This window comes from Equus caballus, chromosome 2, assembly GCF_041296265.1.
Source record: "Equus caballus isolate H_3958 breed thoroughbred chromosome 2, TB-T2T, whole genome shotgun sequence".
Lineage (NCBI taxonomy): Eukaryota > Metazoa > Chordata > Mammalia > Perissodactyla > Equidae > Equus > Equus caballus.
The window spans coordinates 48,004,680-48,017,091 of NC_091685.1; the positions used below are offsets into that span (position 1 = coordinate 48,004,680).

The 12,412-nt window shown below is 60.4% G+C and overlaps 3 protein-coding genes across 29 annotated transcripts in view; 2 read left to right on the forward strand and 1 right to left on the reverse strand.

Annotated features, from left to right (window-relative positions):
- The window catches only part of CFAP74 (cilia and flagella associated protein 74), a 73,000-nt gene extending 71,821 nt beyond the window's left edge, over positions 1-1,179 (forward strand). For all 27 annotated transcript variants that reach the window (XR_011433953.1, XM_023635964.2, XM_023635956.2 and 24 more), the window contains 3 exons: positions 6-136; positions 360-494; positions 669-1,179. Coding sequence is in view for 26 of the 27 variants with exons in the window: in XM_023635964.2 (XP_023491732.1) it covers positions 6-136; positions 360-494; positions 669-794 (392 nt within the window). In the remaining variant the exon portion in view is untranslated. The remainder of the gene's footprint in view (positions 1-5; positions 137-359; positions 495-668) is intronic.
- A 2,653-nt stretch (positions 1,180-3,832) lies between these two features.
- On the forward strand, positions 3,833-5,814 carry TMEM52 (transmembrane protein 52). The gene is made up of 5 exons (XM_014737724.3): positions 3,833-4,015; positions 4,101-4,144; positions 4,253-4,294; positions 4,905-5,083; positions 5,192-5,814. The coding sequence occupies exons 1-5, from the start codon at positions 3,947-3,949 to the stop codon at positions 5,368-5,370; spliced, it is 513 nt and encodes a 170-aa protein (XP_014593210.3). The 5' UTR covers positions 3,833-3,946; the 3' UTR covers positions 5,371-5,814.
- A 390-nt stretch (positions 5,815-6,204) lies between these two features.
- CALML6 (calmodulin like 6) lies at positions 6,205-12,412 on the reverse strand. Its single transcript, XM_070259829.1, is given in 6 exon segments — positions 6,205-6,251; positions 6,325-6,425; positions 6,503-6,647; positions 6,742-6,816; positions 6,819-6,915; positions 12,398-12,412. Coding segments are annotated over 6 exon segments (480 nt in total).

The following is a 12,412-nucleotide window of genomic DNA, read 5'->3' on the forward strand; positions in this document are numbered from 1 at the left end:
TCCAGAAGCGGAGGAACTGAAGCCCATCCTGGTGACCCTGGAATACCTCCAGCTGGACGTGGACATGCCAGCCCCACCTGCCACCCGAGAGCTGCACGTGGGCTGCATCCGGACCACCCAGCTGTCCCCAAAGAAGGTGACTGCAGCACTGCCCCAGCCTGCCTGGCACCTCTGCGACCGCCCCTGCCTGGGCCTCCCAGGCCGTTCCTGACCTCACCCCTTGATGGGGGGGGAGGGGGGCAGCCTGCTGGTCAGGGCTGAGAGGGTGGGTGGAGCTGGGCATCCTGGCCCCCAGCCTCGCTGCCCCCTGGGAGCTGTGCCAGGCCTACCGGCCTGCCAGCAGCTCCAATGTCCCATAGACTGTCGAGTTCAGCTTGGATAGCATCACGTCCCTGCAGCACAAGGGCTTCACCATCGAGCCCTCCAGGGGCTTCGTGGAACGCGGCCAGACCAAGACCATCAGCATCTCCTGGACGCCACCTGCCGACTTTGATGTGGGTGCCAGGGACTGTGGCCAGAGACCCCTGTGAAAGCCAAAGGCTGGGCAAGATGATACCCCTTCCCCACCCCTGAGAGGGGGCTGCTGGGTGGGCCCTGGGTGGGTGAGGTGGGTGAGGTGGGCAGATCTGCCTGAGGGTCTCCCTCCTTCCTCCCCACTCCTATTCCAGCCGGACCACCCACTCATGGCGTCAGCCCTGCTGCAGCTCAGGGGGGACGTGAAGGAGCTCTACAAGGTCCTCTTTGTAGCCCAGGTGGTGAGCAGCCCCGGAGGCCACAGGAGTCTTTCCACGTAGCCCCCGCAGACCCTCCCGCCCATCCTTGCAGCCCTCCCCTAGTCTAAGACCAGGCCGATCCATCCGGGACTTGGGACCTGCACATCCCCTGCTGAGCAGGTTCGAATGGGCAGCCCTCTGCACCGCCCCATGGCCAGGGCACCCCAGCCCCAAGGCGTGGCCACTTCCTGCTGCCCTGGACCCGGTGAGCCAGGGGCCACGAGCACCCCCTCCCTGGCCCCCACGCTCAGAACCAGCAATTAGGCCAATCCTGCCTACAACCTACTCCTAACATGAGCCCCTCAGAGCCCCCAGCCCCACCGGCACCTGCCCAGCCTTTAGAGGCCTCAGTCGGGGGAAGAGCTGCCCCACGGGTCTGCCAATAAACCCTCTGCAAGCTGCTGCATACAGACCTGCAGTGCAGGCAACAGTGAGTCATTTGCTGGGGCGAGCACAGAATGAGAGGTGGGGACAGAGCCCTGGGGAGGCAGCCCCCTGTCTCCCACCCACACACGCGCGAATCAGTCCATAAAACAATGAACTCTGCCTGGGAGACTAAGGAGGGGCTTCCTGGAGCACTGGGGGAACAGCTGGCAGGCCAGGGTGCAGGGGTGCGGGGCTGGACTTGAAACGCCCAGACCCGGAGAGGCCCAGCAAGGAGGGAGACTGGGGCAGGAGGCTCCAGAGGCCGGGGCACCCTTCAGGCCTCCTTGTTCCTCCCAAGTTTAGGATCCCTGCTGTCCCCAAGAAAGGAGCGAGCCAATGTCAGGGACACACCCTCACTCATGTCCTCCCTCAGAGCGTGGCCCGGTCCAGGGTGAGGCCCCAGTGCATGAGTCTGGTTTCCCACCTTTCTGAACTGAGTCCAGGCTCGGCCTTCTGGGCCCCAACCAGCCCTGCAAGGTAGAAGCCCCCCCAGCCTGTGAGACAGTCCTGGGAGCTCAGAATGGTGTCCGCACCCCAGCCCCTACCTTGTAGATAGTGGCTGGTTGGACACTGTCCCCACAGAGCCCACCCCCCAGGAGAACATGCGCAGCCCGCCCCAGCAGGGGTGGAGGGCACAGTGCATCCGGGGCCTTTCCTGAGCACTGGCTTCAGGACACCAACCTGGAGCCACCTGTCCTCACCCCAGCTCCTCGTTGCCCTTGGTGCCTGGAAGCTGCTATCTCCCTCACCTCGAGCTGGTGACAGCGACCCTAGAGCGGCATTTTGTAGGACTTCTGTCTGGTGGGCAGAACCAGGTCCCTTCCTACCGCTCACTGGGGCTGACCAGTCATAGGCCAAGCCTCCTCCTCACCAGGTGAGAGGGGAAGGCAGGACCCAGCAGACCAGGCTCAGCCCCCGGGAGATGGTGCTCCCTGCAGGGCATTGTCCGTGCCGGGCAGGAGAGGCAGGCCACTCTCTTCTAAACCCTGGCCTGGCTCTCCTGCTAGTAGGCACTGGTACTCACTGGCTAAGGCCCTGCCTGGACTCCTGCACCCTGGCTGGACTTCTGCCCATCTCCTCCCTCCGGCCCTCGAGCTGAGCCCCAAGGCAGTCAAGGCAGGAGAGAGGAGGAAGGATGGCCAGGAGCCAAGTATGGCCGGCCTGGCTGGAGCAGGGTGGGCACAGCCCAGAGGTGCAGGACAGAGTCTGGCTGAAAGCAAGGAGCAAGTGCCTCGCAGATCCAGGAAGGAGAGAGCCAAGCTAAGGAGGCTCTGCCCTCAGCAGGGTGGGGTCACTTCCCTTCCAGAGGGGGAGACAATGTAGGGGTAGACTGTCCTGAGTGCAAGGAAGAAAGACAGGACAGGGGCCATCTGGTGGCATAGTGGTTAAGTTTGCGCACTCTGCTTCAGTGGCCCGGGGTTTGCCCGTGTGGATCCCAGGCACAGACCTACACATCGTTCATCAAGCCATGCTGTGGCTGCATCCCACATACAAAATAGAGGAAGGCTGGCACAGATGTTAGCTGAAGGACAATCTTCCTCACCAAAAGAAGAAGGAAAGAATGCAAAGACAGGACAGAGGTGGCTGATCCTCCCACCCTCCCGGGACAAAGCAGACCACTCTGCACCTTGCCGTACTGACTGCCTCCCTTAGCCTGCCCACCAGATGGTGGAGCAGAGGCCAGAAGGAACCTAACAGGATGCCTAGCCTGGTGGGAGGAGGGGAGAGGGCCAGGAGGGCCTCCTGGAAGAAATGGTCCCCAGCTTCCTGGGCAGCATGGACAGCAGGCACTCCAGGCAGAGGGAATGGTGCTGAGCGATCTGTGCCCCCAGGCCCAGAGGCCACCTCCCCCAGGCTGAGCATGGCTTTCAAGGCGAAGCCCTCCTGGAAATGGTGTGCTCCCAGGGTGCCTGGAGGGCCCAGAGCCGAGCTCGGAATCCCAAGTTCCGGTGGGCCAGGCCAACCGGGGAGCGCCTGCTGCGTGCGTGCATAATAAATGTCCTCGAACGACGCGCTTGACCCCAGCGTCCCCACTGTTACAGCCTTTTCCTTTGGGCGCCGCGGTGTGTGCGAGGTTTGGTCACATTTGTCCTGGCTGCCACCCTCCGAGGCCACAACGTTCCAGGGGGCGCCGCGATCCACGCCGAGCCCGACTGCAGACAGGCCTGGCCCGGCCGGGCTGGAGCTCCGCGCTCGGGCCGAGACCGAAACTGCCCTCCACTGGCGACCCCAGGCTCGGCGACGCGGAGGCGCGGGCCTGGCGGGCGGGGCCGTGGGGCGGAGCGTCCGGGGGCGGGGCCGTCGGGGCGGGATTTGCACTGGGCGTGGCTTCGAGGGGCGGGCCCTCAGGTGGGCGGTGCCTTCGGTCTCTGAGTCCGTGGGGGCGGGGCCTCTAAAGGGCTCGGCTATCATTGGGTGGAGATTTGGGGGCGGGGAATGTTGGGCGTGGCTACTGGGTTCCGGAGCCGCGTTTGCGCTGGGCGCGGCCTCTATAAAGCTGTGAGGGCGGGGCACCTGGGGCGCGGCCGCAGGGTGGCCCTCCAATGGGTGCGGCTCGGAGGCGGGGATTTAGCGGGGCGGGGCCTCTGAACGGAAGGCTCACATAGGGCGGAGACTTGGGGGCGGGACACTGGAGCGGGGCTGCAGGGTGGCCCTCCAATGGGCGCGGCTCGGGGGCGGGGCTTGCGTACGGCGGGGCCTCCATAAAGCGGCTCAGCGCCGGCACCGCCTCCCCGTCCGCGCCGAGTATGTTCGTGGGGCCGTCGCCCGCCCGCGGGCTCCTGCTGCTGCTGCAGTCGTTCCTGCTGCTGCCGCAGGTGGGTCGCGGGCGCTGGGCTCGGGCACCGCGGGGCGGGGCTGCACGCGGCCTGCCCCGGCCCGGGCTCACCCCTGTCCCCACAGGTGGCGCTGGGCTTCGCAGACGGCAGCTGCGACCCCTCGGACCAGTAAGTCGTGGGGAGGGAGCAGGGCTCCGCCCCGCCCTGTGGGGAGGCTCGGGAGGGCCGGGCGGCCGGCCGGTGCCCCGCCTGCTCCAGGTGCCGCCCTCCCCGCAGGTGCCCGCCCCAGGCCCGCTGGAGCAGCCTGTGGCACGTGGGGTAAGTGGAGGGCGCGGCGCGGAGGGTGCCCCACGGTTCTCTCCGGGGCCAGGCCCACCAGACCCCACCCTGCCTGGCTCCAAGGCTGGAGTCGCCTGCACTGTTCCTCACCCCTGCCGCTGGCGGGAAGGCGCTGGGGCCCTCAGCCTACTCCTGCCCCCAGGACCATGGGCAGCCTCCCATGTGGGTCTTGCCCCAGACCCGCACAGCTCGGGCCACTCGGGCCCTTGGCAGGTCCTCCCTTCATAGCCTGCTTGCCCACCTCCCACCCCCTCCCTCCTCAATCCTGCAGGAGTCCCCTGTGAACATGGTCATTGGTCTGGGCACAGGATTGTGCAGTCAGCCCAGGACAGTGTGTCCTGGGAGTGAGCCCAAGGCCACTTGTGGCCAGCCCTGGAGAGACAGCCAGGGCAGGCCCAGCAGCAGGAGGCTGCGGTGGGCCAGCTCCTTAGGCCCAGCTCTGGCCAGGAAGGAGGTCTCCAGCCTAGAGGGACATTCTCTGGTTTTCTTTTGTGCTGTCTTCAGTGGCTGGGTCATGACTGCCCCAGGGAGCAGGTGCCCGGTGGCTGGGGGTCAGTCCAGTGGTAGGGTCTTACTCCTCCCTGCCCAGGCTTATCCTGCTTGCTGTCCTCCTGCTGCTGCTGTGTGGGGTCACGGCCAGCTGTGTCCAGTCCTGCTGCCTCCGGAAGCGGGCACACACTCAGCCACACCTGCCCTCCACACCTCAGCCTTGCGACCTGACAGTCATTCCTGTGGACAGCGACAGCCCCGTGCACAGCACTGTGACTTGTGAGTGCCTGCAGACGCTGCTCCTGGTGGCCTGCCTGCCTGCAAGGGGGAGTGGGGGGTGGGTGAGGGCCAAACCCATCCCCACAAACCCACTCCGGTTCCCTGCAGCCTACAGCTCCGTGCAGTACCCGCTGAGCATGCAGCTGCCCCTACCCTTTGGGGAGCTGGACCTCGACTCCATGACCCCTCCTGCCTACAGCCTGTACGCCCCCGAGCTGCCACCCTCCTACGATGAGGCTGTCAAGATGGCCAAACCCAAACAGGAAGAGCCACCCCCCTCCCAGTAGCCCAGCCCCTTGGGTAGGGCCTCAGGCCTAGGGGACCCAGGAGCTGGGCCCCAATGCCCCACATCCCCGGCTGTAGCCCTGATGCCCCTCAAAGGAGGGAGAGAGCTCTCCTGAACCTCCCTGTGCTCAGGGAGCACTTGGAGCCGGGGACCCCCAGCCCACCCCTACCATCCTTCCCCCGGGAAGGCCAGCCGTCCAGCACATTGCTGCAGCCCTGGCCTCGTTGCTATGTAACGCCGGGCAGCCGAGCCAGCCAGCCCTGTGTTGGCCACACACACACGCACACACACACACACAGCAGGCTGCTGTGTTCAGCCCCAGCCCCTACCCATCGCAGCAGGCCCTGGGCCCAGAGGAGGCCCCAAAAGCCTAAGCCTCAGGGCTCAGGGCTGGCTATGATGTCCGCAGCTCTTTGGAGAGAGAATAAAGTTTGTATCTAAGTGGTCTCTGCCTGTAGGAAAGGGCTCCGGGAGGGGCCCTCAGGCAGCCGCCCCCCAGTGCAGGTAGGCAGGGAAAGCACACGGTCCTCGACCTCCACCCAGCCTGGACTTCAGGCTGGTGTCCAGAGCCCAGAGTTGGGCAGTGGGCGGTGTTAGATGTCGCAGCAGAAGTGACAGGCCATGTGCCATGGCTGGCCCAGGAAAACCCTCTCCCTTCTCCAGACCCCCATCTTTGCTGGCCCCTCCTTTCCAGGATGGGGACAGTGAACCATACCTGCCTCTAGCTGAAGGGTTTATTGGCCACAGAGCTGGCCAGGGGAATGGGGGCATAGTATGGCCAGCAGTGGGCAGCAGCCTTCCTCGGGCAGGCCTCCCACGGCTGCGGCAGCTGCTCCTACTGAACCAGCTTGAAGGACTTTCCGGTCATCATGGCCATGAACTCTGGGAGCAAGGGACAGGTCAGCAGCCCGGCCTTGCCTGGCCACCAGGCTCCCAGGGCCCATCCCCTGCTCACTCTCATACTTGATAGTCCCACCCCCGTCCGTGTCAGCCTCTTTCATCATCTGCTCGGCCTCCATCTTGTTGAGGGGCTCACCCGCATTCACGAGCACATACCTGTGGGACGCCCCCACTGAGTGGGAACCAAGTGGGCACCAGCCCTCACCCACTCTCCCACCAGCCCCTGGCCCTACTTGAGCATGTCCCAGTCGATGTAGCCCTTGCCCTCCTTGTCAAAGGCGCGAAAGGCTGCCCTCAGCTCGTTCTCCTGGGTCTGGGCCTTCTCTCAGTAAATCCGCGTCACAGCCGGGAAGCTGTCGCAGTTAAAGAAACCTTTGTCTGCGGGGAGCAAGCAGCGCGCTGGGGCCCACATGAGGGGGAGCCACATGCAGCCCCTCCCCACTCACACACAGGTGACCCGCCCAAGTCTCACTGTCTCTGTCCACATCCTTGCCCATGGAGGCCAGCTCGTTCTTGGTGGGGTTGATGCCCAGCAGGCTCGTGAGCCGCCCAGGTCACCTGTCTGCGTGTCCCCATTGCCCTCCTTATCGAACATCTCAAAGACACCCTTGTACTCCTTGATCTGTGTGGCCGTCAGGCGCTCTGTCTGCGGGGACACACCAGCCCAGCTTCACCAGGGTCCCCTCTGCCCCTCAGTCAGGGGGAGGTTGGAGGCCCTGGGACACGTGGCACAAGGCACCCTGCCGCATCCATCCGCTTGGCCACCTTTTGGGCCCTGTAGCTAAAAAAGGAGGCCCCCAGCCCAGAGCAGCTTCCAGACAAGGTGGCACAACTCTTGAGAGTGAGCAGGACTCCACCAAGCCGCTTAAAGGGGGAAGGCACACGGGGGCAGGGGGCAGGGGCGGCGGCGGGCAGTGGGGACAGCTAGGTGTGCAGGAGCCAGGGCGCAGGCCAGCCACATGAGGGGACAATGGAGGCTACAGGGCAGGTGGGTCAGCCCCAGTCCCTGAGCCCAATGCAGTGGACACCAGGTGAGACCAGGTGAAGGACGCCACCTACCAACATGGGGAGGAGCCTGACCCAGGCCAGGGTGAAAGTTCCAGGGCAAGGGGTTTCCAGGCCTGGGTGAAGACAGGACTTAGGGGACGGCCTGGGGGCAGGGTCCTGGGCCCTAGCCTGTTCTGGCGTCCAGGATAGTCGAGCACCTGGCCACCCCTGCCTGCCACCCACTGCCCTTTTTCAGAAGGGCTGCTCTGTCCTGACCCCCCGAGTGAGGGCGGGGTCAGTAGCCAACAGGGCTCAGCCTCAGCACCCACTCTGTCCTCCCTGTCCAGCCTCACTGAATTTCTCCCTCAGGTTCCCAGAGAGACCCTCGCACCGTCAGGCACAGCCCCAGCCCATCCCTGTGCCCAGAGGGCCTGCCCCTCTACCCATGGGCACTGTCCCCAGCTCCCACTCGACCACCCAGCCAGTCCACAGGCGGCTCTGCCGGGCGCCAGGAATGGCCTTACCACGTCTGTGGCCAGCTGAGAGGGCACTGCAGGCTGGCACTGGAGCTGCTGTGCGCAGAGCACGAGGGGCGGAGGTAGTGGCCCCGTTTTAGCTGGGCCAGGCTGCCTGGGGTCCCCAGGGTCTGGAAACCACCAGCCTTGTATGGCCAGGAGATCCTGTCGGCCCTATTTCAGGACAGGCTTGGCCCTCCCCACACGCCCCTCCTGGCCCTCCTCAGCCTGGGCACCCCCTCACCCTGAAGCTCCCCTCGGACCTTGGGTCCTAGCCAGGCCCCGCCACAGCCTCAGCCCTCCTGGGGCTGCAGCAAGGATGGAGCCTGTGGGCCGAGGGCAGGAAGGCCTTCACGTCAGCCGTAGCCCCTCCGCCAGGTCAGCCTCCTCCCGTCATCCTGCCGTGGACCCTCACCCGGGCTCTCGTCACTTGTTTGTGAGGGATCTGGCAGAAGGCCTGCCCTGGCCGGGTGATGCCTTCACGTCCCCAGCCAGCACTCTGCAGACACCCTCTAAAGACACGTTGAATGAACAAATGCATTCGGGACCGCCTCTGGCCACCCTGTGCAGAAAGGGCTGGGGGTCTGCGGTCCAGGGAGGAAACAGCTAGACGTGGGCTGGAGGCGAGAGGGGGCAGGACAGACAGGACCACGGAGCTGGACTGGCCCCTGGGAAGCCAGGCCAGGTTTCCTCTCTATTCTGGGGTTTCTCAGGGAAACCTGACCTCCCTTCCACTCAGAACAGCAAAGCCAGCTCCCAAGGGAGCCGTGTGGCCAGGCTGCTTGGTAACAACATGCCCCAGCAGCACACATGCCTGCATACATGTGCTCAGCCCTCGGACACATGCACCCACACCCACCCCACCTGGGACAGCGGTGCCGGCTCCCGACCCCTTGGCCCCAGTCCTCAGGCTCCCATCCAGGCAGGGGATACAAGACGACCTGCTGGTCCAGCCGTGACACTAGGGGTCTGGTTGCAAGTCAGGGCTGAGGGGGGTCCTCCTATCCCCACTCCAGCCCCCACCCGGGGGATAGTCACAGATGGGTCCCACCTAGTTCCCTTCACCCCGTGCATGGCTCCCAGAGTCGCACACCCCTGCCCCGGCCCTGTGACCACTGGATGAGTCTGAGCAGGTGAGGCAGGCTGTGTCCTCCACCAGCCCAGCTGGCTCTCTGCCTGCCAGAATACATCTGAAGCCTCGGGGACGCCTCCTCTGGAAGGCCAGCTGCTGAGGCCGCCAGATCAGTGCTGACAGGGCAGGATGGCTCCGGTGGGCACCAGGCCAGCAGCCCGGCGGGGCTGCAGGAGCAGCCAGTTCCGGCCCCTCCCTTCGTCCTGGCTGCTCTCTGGCCTTGGCTTTGGGCTCTGTGATGGTGAGAAAAGACTTTCTAACCTCTCTCTCGAAAATCCCAAACCAGACCAGCAGGCGGAAGTCAAACAGCATTTCAGTAAAACTCGTCACAGCTCTAAGGCCAAACCACGACACACGAGGAAAAAGCAGTGGGGGACAAGGCGGGCGGGGCCCGAGCGCCTGAGGACAGACAGGGCCGAGGGGTAATTTTATGTCACTTCAGCAGGGCTGAGACCCCAGATGTTTGTGCAGACACGAGTCTCAGTGTTGCTGTCAAGTTTTTTTCATAAATGTACGGGTTACAGTGCTGAAATTAGCATGTAGTGTTACTCAGAGATGGGAACCAACATTTGCTGAACATCTATGACGGAGCACAGTCTGTTTGTTCTTTTTCTTTGTGTGGTAAAAAAACATAAAATTCACCATCTTAACCATTTTCAAGTGTACTGTTCGGCACTGTTAGCTATGCGTGCCTTGTTCCATAACAGGTCTCGGAAAGCTTTTCATCTTGCAAAACAGAAACCCTGTTCCTGTTAAACACCGACTCCCCCTCCCCACCCCCAGCCCCTGGCAACCTCCATTCCACTTTCTGCCTTTATGAATTTGACAACTCGAGGGACCTCATACCAGTGGAATCATACAATATTTGCCCTTTTGTGACTAGCCTCTTTCAGCCTAATATCCTCAGGGTCCATCCATGTTGCAGTATGTGTCAGAATTTCCTTATTATTTAAGGCTGCATAATATTCCATTGTAGGTGTAGACCATGTTTTACTATCCATTCATCCATCCGTGGACACCTAGGTTGCTTCCACTTCTTGGCTATTGTGAATAATTAACATGGTAAGAAGGTGTTTTTTGAGATATGATTAACAGTTAAATCAGTAGACTTTGAGTAAAGCAAATTAGCTTCATAATGTGGGTAGGTCTCGTGCAATCAGTTGAAGACCTTAAGAGAAAATTCTGAGGTCCCCAGGAAGAAGGAATTCTCCTCCAGACCAGCTCTGGGTTCAAGCCACAACACCGGCTCCTCCCCGTCTCCAGCCTACAATCAGCACAACGGCCAGAGCCAATTCCTTAAAACAATCAACCTCTCTCTCCTTCTCTCCCTCTCTCTTTCCCCCTCTTCCTCTCCTATTGGTCTGCTTCTCTGGAGAGTCGTGACTCTCCTCTCCAGAGGGTCACTGAGGACAGGGACCCAGGAAGGCTAGAGCAATGTGCTCAGTCTCCTGAGCATCTGGGCATGGGCCGCCCGGGGCCACCCTCCCTACTGCAGGGCACTCCAGTGCTGCCCTTGTGACGTGGTCTCCCCAGGTCCCCTGTGGACTGAGCCCTGTTGCCCATAGTGTCACCTGCTCAGCCACGGGACCACCGCCCTTCTGGCCTTTTCTTACTTCCTGCACTTCCTCAGAAAGTTGTATGCTCTAGTCTTGAGTCCTGTGTCGAGTCCTTGTCTCAGGGTCTGCTTACAGGGAAGCGCAGCCTGGACAAGGGGTGAAAAACAAAAAACCCAAACCCCAGACCACCAACCGTGGAAGATGGGAGTGGATGAAGGCGTAAGATCCCAGTACTGTTCTGGACATGGCCAGAGCAAGGAACTCAGATTAAAACATAACATGAATTCTTAAGGTGACCACTAAAATCACAGAAGTCGGGGCTGGCCCTGTGGCCGAGTGGTTAAGTTCGCTCATTCCGCTGCAGGCGGCCCAGTGTTTCGTTGGCTCGAATCCTGGGCATGGACATGGCACCGCTCATCAAACCACGCTGAGGCAGCGTGCCACATGCCACAACTAGAAGGACCCACAACGAAGAATATACAACTATGTACCAGGGGGCTTTGGGGAGAAAAAGGAAAAAAATAAAAATAAAATCTTAAAATCACAGAAGTAGGTTGTACAACTTCCACATCTGTGGAGGGGAAAAAGAATAAAGGAAATGTAACAAACCTAAGAGATACAGGAAGGGAGACAGAAGTACAAGAAAAGCAGCATAGGGCCAGCGCCCCCCCCCGGCCCCCCCCCCCCCCACCGTAGCCTAGTGGTTAAGTTTGGCGTGCTCTGCTTCCACAGCCCAGGTATGATTCTTGGGTGTGGACCTACACCACTCATCCATGGCCATGCTGTGGTGGCAGCTCACATACAAAATGAGGAAGACTGGCAACAGATGTTAGCTCAGGGGAAATCTTCCTCAGCAAAAAAAAAGGAAAAGAAAAGCAGCATAGAGCCAGCCCTGGTGGCCTAGTGGTTAAGATTTGGCACTCTTACTGGTGCTGCCCAGGTTAATTTCCCAGTCGTAGAACCAGGTAGTTCACACAGAGAATTAAACCACAACTAGGATACACAACCATGCACTGAAGCTTTAAAAAAAAAAAAAAGAAAGAAAGAAAGAAAGAAAAGCTGTATGATTAGAGCAGAAAGTAACGTCGTAGACATTACCAGCCACCTGGCAGAGCTCCCGGGGCAAAGCTGGAACACTGTGAGCAATAGAAGAAATCAGGGTGTGCTGGGTTATAGCCAAAGAATAAAATAAACATCCATGGACATCAAAACACACCGTCAACAGAGGGAGAGATGGCTGACCTGATGGGAGAAAATATTTGCAAATTGCTTATCTGATACAGGATTAACATCCAGAACATGTAAAGAACTCCTGAAACTCAATGACAACAAAAATAAACAACCGGATTAGAAAATGAGCAAAAAGCTTGAATAGGCACGCCTCCAAAGAAGAGCAAGCTCAGCATCACTAATCATCCAGGAGATGCACATCAACACTGCAACCAGATACGTTCTCACACCCGTGAGGATAGCTACTGTCAAAAACACAGAAAATGACGAGTGTCAGGAGGATGTGGAGAAATTGGAACCCTGTGCACTGTTGGTGAGAATGGAAAATGGTGCAGCCACTGTGGAGGACATTATGGAAGTTCCTCAAAAAACTAGACATAGAATTATCATGTGATCCAGCAATTTCATTTCTGGGCATACGCCAAAAAGAATTGAAAGTGGGACCCGAACAGGTATTCGTACACCCATGTTCATAGCAGCATTGTTCACAATAGATAAGAGGTAGAAACAACCCACGTGTCCATCAATGGATAGATAGATAAACGAAATGTGGTCCATACATATGCGTTGGTTAATATGTGTTAACTTTGACTGGCTAAGGGCACCCAGACAGCTGGTAAAACACTATTTGTGGGTGTGTCTGTGAGGGTGTCCCTGGAAGAGAATAGCATGTGAATCAGCAGCCTGAGTAAAGAAGATTGTCCTCACCAATGCAGTGGGCAT